This window comes from Topomyia yanbarensis, chromosome 2 (genome assembly GCF_030247195.1).
Source record: "Topomyia yanbarensis strain Yona2022 chromosome 2, ASM3024719v1, whole genome shotgun sequence".
NCBI lineage: Eukaryota > Metazoa > Arthropoda > Insecta > Diptera > Culicidae > Topomyia > Topomyia yanbarensis.
This window is the reverse complement of record NC_080671.1, coordinates 260753026-260760843: the sequence shown is the minus strand read 5'-3', so window position 1 is coordinate 260760843 and position 7818 is coordinate 260753026. Positions and strand designations below refer to the sequence as shown.

At 43.1% G+C, this 7818-nt stretch overlaps 1 protein-coding gene across 1 annotated transcript; it reads left to right on the top strand.

Annotated features, from left to right (window-relative positions):
• Window positions 1-1483: 1483 nt before the first annotated feature.
• LOC131679065 (uncharacterized) lies at window positions 1484-2756 on the top strand. Its single transcript, XM_058959619.1, has 2 exons — window positions 1484-2062; window positions 2117-2756. Exons 1-2 carry the CDS (start codon window positions 1788-1790, stop codon window positions 2667-2669), a joined length of 828 nt encoding a protein of 275 aa, XP_058815602.1. The 5' UTR covers window positions 1484-1787; the 3' UTR covers window positions 2670-2756.
• The last annotated feature ends 5062 nt before the right edge of the window (window positions 2757-7818 follow it).

Sequence of the window (7818 nt, the reverse complement as noted above, 5' to 3'; positions counted from 1 at the left end):
ATTAATGTAGCTGTTTTTTCTTTTACAAAATTTTAGAACTCGAATAGTGATTTTTTTTCTTGTATATTTGTCATGTCATGTATAATAATAAAATGTAATATATTCATTTGAAAGCTTTTAATGAATATAAACAACGCAAACATTCACGTGTCCATGATTGAGAAAGGCACAATTGCACCGCTAGGTGGATTAAAACAGGTTTTTCAGTTCAATATTACCGTGGCTGTTTTTTCTTTTTCAAAATTTTAGAACTCGAATAATGATTTATTTTCCTGTATATAGTTGTCATGTGATGTATAATAATAAAATGTAATATATGCATTTAAAAGTTTTTAATGAATATAAACAACGCACACGTTCTCGTGATTCATGATTGAGAAAGGCACAATTGCACCGCTAGGTGGATTAAAATAGGTTTTTACTATTTATCTTGGTAGGAAAATGGAACGAATCCGAAAGGTCCTGCAATGGCGGTCAATGTTTCGAAGGACTCTGAAAAAAGGTTGCAAAGAACACGAGTTCGTGTTAGTAGTTTGAAGAAAAGAATTGAAATTCAAAAAACAATCATGTCATATTTTCTATAATATACCTGGAAGAGCGATTCTCGATGGTCCTGCAACGACTTCTTCGGACTCGGGATCATTTGGTTTATACAGTTTCTTGTAGCAACAAAAAAAATGAAGGAGCTGCTCATCTATTTTCTTTTTTTTTACTGCACAATCGTACAATACATTGGTGAGTTTTCTGATACGCGTACTCAACATCCATATACCACAAACTGAACCCTTACGTTTCATTTTAAGAGATTCTTCAATTGAACTGTTTGTGTAGGAAACTTTGTTTTCTAACTGATAATTTCTTTCAAAATATTCCTTGTTTTGTGTAATATATTCGAACCTACGAGCTAGTGATGTAGTACCAACAAAAGCAAAATTTACCTATTTCTTCAACTTGCTTCCGATAAAAGCTATTGAAACAAACCCGAAATACAGGTAAACATTCTCAACCTACCCAAAAACTATTTGCTAGCCACACCAACCATGTCCTTTGTCTCAGCAAATAGGTTGAATACTCTTTTTTCAAATCCGAGCAACACTCCCATTGATATAGGTACCTATTAGGTAAGATACACACACAATACTCAATATTGATGACGGCATGATTTGTCGGAAGCTAGCTGGGAGCTATAGTCTAGCCGAAGTGGACGCTCGTTAAAAATATTTTGAACGCGAGGGAGGGCAGGATCTGCAATGTCTGATTTTTTTTCTACATGGTTAATGGACAGCCCCCAGGTTGAAACGAATATTGCACCCAGCTTGTAAGTAGATCATACATTTTTTTATTCACATCTGCTGTGACTCGCTGAATGTGTATGGTGAACTACCATGCGGTTTCATCGTTTCCATGCATGTGGGGTGTATATGTAGCATCGTCGTCATGATTATTCGTCACAACGACCGTGCGACATCAGCAACCATCATCGTCACACACTATGTGCAACATCGACCGTATATTCGACAAACCCAAGCTACCAATTGTTCTCGTTTTGCCAAAACTTTTTTTCCTATTCTCAAAAGCTAGCGAATAGAATTCATAAAACAAAACCCGATGATTTGTTTGAAAATGGGTTATTGTTTTGAGTACCTATATAAACCAAATGAATTGAAAATAGAGTGAGTCTTTATAGTTTATTACGAAACACGTTGTTTCCTTTACGCCGCACCGAAAGAGCCATAATTGGTGACCCCGTATAAACAAATCTAAACGCACAGTTCAACCGTTCAACGATGTCCACCGAGGTTAAGCATGGACCTGAAGCCGGATCGTCACAGGAGCCGGAAACCGCGAACGTAGAGACGATCAACAACCCACGTTTGAACCCACCAAGTATGACAGCATCTAACATCGAGTCATATTTTCTGTCGTTGGAATTTTGGTTTGCCGCGTCAGGCATCGGAAATCTACATGACGCAAAAAAATACAATATTGTCATGGCACAGGTGCCACCGAACAAACTAACAGAATTGCGATCTATAATAGATGCCACACCAGCTAACGATAGGTACGTGTACATCAAAAGGAAACTTATCGAGCATTTCGCCGATAGTCAGCAAAGACGTCTCCAGCGCGTACTGTCCGATATGCCACTTGGTGACATGAAGCCTAGCCAACTATTCAACGAGATGCTACGAGTGGCTGGAAATTCGTTGGGTGAAGCCGTGCTTCTTGATTTGTGGGCCTCAAGACTACCACCACACGCCCAAGCCGCAGTGATCGCTTCGAAAGGAGATGCAGACGAAAAAACTACCATCGCTGATGCAATTGTCGATTCAATGGGTCTTCGCGGCTTAACAGCCACAACAGCAGGCATCGATACACTTACACCAAAAACGCCGTCGGCATCCACAAACTCACCGGAAGCAAAGAACTCTGCCAGTATCGAGATTCTGCAGCAAGAAATTTCCCAGCTATCCAGAAAATTCGACCAAATGTTCTCGCGAAAAAATCTGCGGGACCGATCACGTTCTCGCAGCAGATACACGTCGGATCAGCGCAATAGCCACGAATTGTCATACGAAGTATGCTGGTATCATCGCACATTTGGAAGGGAAGCAAGACAATGCCGAAAGCCGTGCTCTTTCAGACAATCGTCCAGCAGCCAACAATGACGCCATCCGACTGAGCTTGCATCGGAGATCGGCGAACTTTCCGATACAGCTACAACCTTTCGTCTCAAAATTTCCGACACAACTACAAACATGCAATTTCTCGTCGATAGCCGACGTGTCTGTTATACCGAGAAGGTCCGATTCAACCCAACTGAAACCAACCGACATCAAACTATTTGCCGCAAATGGAACACCAATAAAAGTATATGGAGAAGCATTGCTGAAGGTAAACCTAGGCCTTCGGCGAGAATTTTTATGGTCATTTCTTATCGCAGATGTGACATCAGGAATCATCGGTGCAGATTTTATCTGCCATCACGATTTGCTCATCGATTTGAAGCGCCGTCGTCTGATTGACAACACAACAAAGCTCGAAGCGATGGGAGTTTTAACAAGCATGAGCGAGCACTCCATCAAAACTTTTACTATTACATCACCGTACGCCGAACTGCTGACCGAATTCCCCTCCATCACACGGTTGGCACCACCAGGTACAATTAGCAAATCGTCCGTTGTCCATCGCATCGAGACAACTGGTCAGCCGACTTACGCCCGACCGAGACGGCTTGCACCAGAGAAACTTACTGCAGCACGCACTGAATTCGAACACCTGATGAAACTGGGAATATGTCGGTCGTCCTCCAGCAGTTGGGCTAGTCCACTGCATATGGTAAAAAAAGCGGACGGCTCATGGCGCCCCTGCGGAGATTACCGCGCTCTAAACGCCCAAACGGTCCCGGATAGATATCCACTGCCGTACCTACAGGATTTTACAACCATTCTGCAAGGCAAAACTATTTTTTCTAAAGTTGACTTGCAGAAGGCGTTCCACCAAGTACCCATCCACCCGGACGATATTCCTAAGACTGCGATAACCACTCCATTTGGATTATTCGAGTTCGCTTATATGACGTTCGGCCTGCGCAACGCTGCTCAAACCTTCCAACGACTGATTCACGAAGTATTGAGAGGATTTGACTTCGTTTTCCCATACATTGACGATATTTTCATCGCCTCGTCATCGCCAGAGGAACATCGAGATCACCTTCGGCAGCTGTTCACTAGGCTACGAGATCATCATCTTGCTATCAATGTTGCCAAATGCGAATTTGGTCGAGCCGAAATGTGTTTCGTTGGACACTCAGTTTCAACAGAAGGTATTCGTCCATTACCCGAACGTGTTGAAGCCATTCGTAACTACCAGCGACCTTCGACTGTGAAGGAACTCAAAAGCTTCCTCGCCATGATTAATTTTTACAGAAGGTTCATCCCGAATGCGATAGAGACACAAATACCGTTGCTTCAAATGACTCCTGGAAACAAGCGAAACGATCGTTCGCAATTGGTTTGGACGAACGAGACAATATTGGCGTTTGAGCAGTGCAAGCATCAACTCGCACAATCTGCATTGCTTGCGCACCCAGCAAAGGATGCTGAATTATCATTGTGGGTGGATGCTTCAAATGTAGCAGCGGGAGCAGTCTTACACCAAGTGATAGATAAGGACGTTCAACCATTAGGATTTTTTTCCAAGAAGTTTGACAAAGCTCAGCTCAAGTATAGCACCTACGATCGAGAACTGACTGCGATCTACTTGGCAGTGCGACATTTTAAGTTCATGCTAGAAGGACGAAGTAGTCACATCTACACCGATCACAAACCGATCGTGTTCGCCTTTCGCCAGAATCCCGATAAAGCAAACAATCGACAAGTGCGCCAGTTGGACTACATTGGACAAATCACCACTGATATACGACATGTATCTGGCAAAGAGAACATCGCAGCCGATTTACTCTCTCGCATCGAAGCCGTTCACGCTGTCCCGTCGGTTGATTTCAATGCTCTCGCTGCCGATCAAGAAACCGATGAGGAGCTACTGACGATTCTGGAAGGTAAATCATCGTTAAATCTACAGAAGTTCATCGTTCCAGGTAGCTCTCGGCAGTTGTATTGTGACTGTTCTTGTGGTCGCATCAGACCTTTTATCACAAGACAGTTCCGTGAGAAATTTCTGCAAGCAACCCACAACTTATCGCACCCAGGAACCCGAGCGACAGCTAAACTAATGGCCCAACGATTTGTTTGGCCGAATATACAAAGAGACAGCATTGCCTATGCTAGAAGATGCATCCAGTGCCAACGAGCAAAGGTGAACCGACACACACAGTCGCCCCTCAGCAGATATACTGCACCCGACAGTAGATTTTGCCACATAAATATCGACATTGTTGGGCCATTTCCTTTAAGCAACGGCAATCGCTATTGCCTCACCATCATCGACCGATTTACCCGATGGCCTGAAGCAATACCGGTTCCAGATATGACGGCGCCTACAATCGCACAAGCATTAATTTCTGGTTGGATTTCTCGCTATGGTGTACCAACTCACATCACATCGGATCAAGGACGTCAATTCCAGTCGACGCTCTTCACGGAATTGGTACGTATGTTTGGTGTAAACCACATTCGAACAACACCATATCATCCACAGTCCAACGGCATCATCGAGCGGTGGCACAGGACATTGAAGGCAGCCATACTGTGTCACAACCCCGATCGCTGGACCGAGCACCTACCGATGATACTTCTGGGATTGCGAACCATTTATAAAGAAGACATCAAATCATCACCAGCCGAAATGGTTTATGGTACGACCCTTCGTATTCCTTCGGAGTTCTTCGGAGAAAACACACACCACATTGCCGACTCGGAATTTGCGAACAACCTTCGTGAAGCTATGCGCGAGCTACGACCATCCGATACGGCCTGGCACGGAAAATGCAACGTGTTTGTTAATCCCGATTTGCAGACATGCAAACATGTGTTCATCCGTAACGACTCGATACGACCGTCACTATCACCACCGTATGATGGTCCATACGAAGTGCTAGGCCGCACCAACAAACACTACACAATCAACATCAACGGGCGACGGACTGCGAACATTTCGATCGATAGATTGAAGCCTGCCTACACAGTGGAGGACCATCAATCACAACCTACCATCGATCGTGGGGCTACAACTACAACCGTCACTCGTTCTGGGCGACGAGTTCAGATTCCGCTTCGTTATCGCTGATCTTCGCCCAGACTAAAAAGGGGGTACTGTAGCGTCGTCGTCATGATTATTCGTCACAACGACCGTGCGACATCAGCAACCATCATCGTCACACACTATGTGCAACATCGACCGTATGTTCGACAAAACCAAGCTACCAATTGTTCTCGTTTTGCCAAAACTTTTTTTCTTATTCTCAAAAGCTAGCGAATAGAATTCATAAAACAAAACCCGATGATTTGTTTGAAAATGGGTTATTGTTTTGAGTACCTATATAAACCAAATGAATTGAAAATAGAGTGAGTCTTTATAGTTTATTACGAAACACGTTGTTTCCTTTACGCCGCACCGAAAGAGCCATATATATATAGATTTTTTATTTTCAAAATAATTTTTTCTCCGAAACCTCTAGGTCTGACTCAAAAATATTTTTAAAGATATTGTGTAGAATTGCATGATCTTCCAAATAAAAAACCTGTTTTAATCCACCCAGCGGTGCAATTGTGCCTTTCTCATTCCTCTAAACTATGGCACGGAGGCTTTTTATGTTCAACATAATTGTGGAAATGTCCATTACATTCTTAGTACACTTTGCACTTATACACAATGGCATGCCAGCCACGAACTTGATGAGCTACGTGTCGACGGTGAAATACTTGAAACAAACAAATATAACAAATAACATTGATCTAATTCCTAATCGGTATTAGATCAATGTTATCTGCTTGCTAACTCATTTTGTCATGCGAGGGTGGGTATGTGAGGAGGGCGAAAGTCCCATGAACGAACGACTCCCCAGCTTAAATTGGTATGCTTTGTGATATAGTGGTGGTTTAAAGATGATGGGGTTGAAAGGGAGGGGTATGAGGGCTGGATGGGGTGGTGGTCTGAGGGGTGATTTAAGGAGATTTTTAAAGGAGGGGAGTGAACAGTAGAGGGGGGGTGTAACCCCTCTCCGTATACCATCAACTACGCCCCTGTTAATATCCAGAAACCTTATGCGAGTCGAAAAAAAAAATTTGGCCGGGATTAGGTTGACGTGTTTCAGAGTGATTGCATAACCTTTCTATATGAGAAAGGCAAAAATGTGCCAAAATCCAAAAAAGTGAATCGTCGTCAAATTTTTTTCGAGTTTGCATCAAATCTCGACGTTTCATGCACCTTGAACACATTTAGCATCAAAAATAAAAATTCTTTTTTTAAATTTTTCCTATAGTTTATATAAGAAATTTCTGTGTGGCCGCACTCTGAAACCCCTAATTCTGGAACCAGAATTCCGATCGATCCAAAATTCAATAGCAGCCGATGGGAAGGTTGCACCTTTCATTTGAGACTAAGTTTGGGCAAATCGGTCCAGAAAAATGAGTGACATTATTTGACACATACGCACATACATACACACACATACACACACACATACACACACATACACATATACACACACACACACACACACATACAGACTTTTTTCGATCTCGACGAACTGAGTCGAATGGGATATGACACTCGGCCCTCCGGGCCGGGATTAGGTTAACGTTTTTCAGAGTGATTGCATAACCTTTCTATACGAGAAAGGCAAAAATGTGCCAAAATCCAAAAAAGTGAATCGTCGTCAAATTTTTTCGAGTTTGCACAAATCTCGACGTTTCATGCACCTTAAACACATTTAGCATCAAAAATAAAAATCCCTTTTTTTTAAATTTTTCCTATAGTTTATATGAGAAATTTCTGTGTGGCCGCACTCTGAAACCCGTAATTCTGGAACCAGAATTCCGATCGATCCAAAATTCAATAGCAGCCGATGGGAAGGTTGCACCTTTCATTTGAGGCTAAGTTTGGGCAAATCGGTCTAGCCATCTCTGAGAAAAATGAGTGACATTATTTGACACATACGCACATACATACACACACATACACACACACATACACACATACATACACACATACACACACATGGAACATGGGTGGAAGTCCAATCACTTCGACAGCGAAGCTTTCACCGCGGCCCTGGGACTGGAGGCCAACACCGACAGTCTAAGCGGGGATGCGCTGGTAGCTGTTCTATCACGCGCGTGCGACGCCACTATGCCG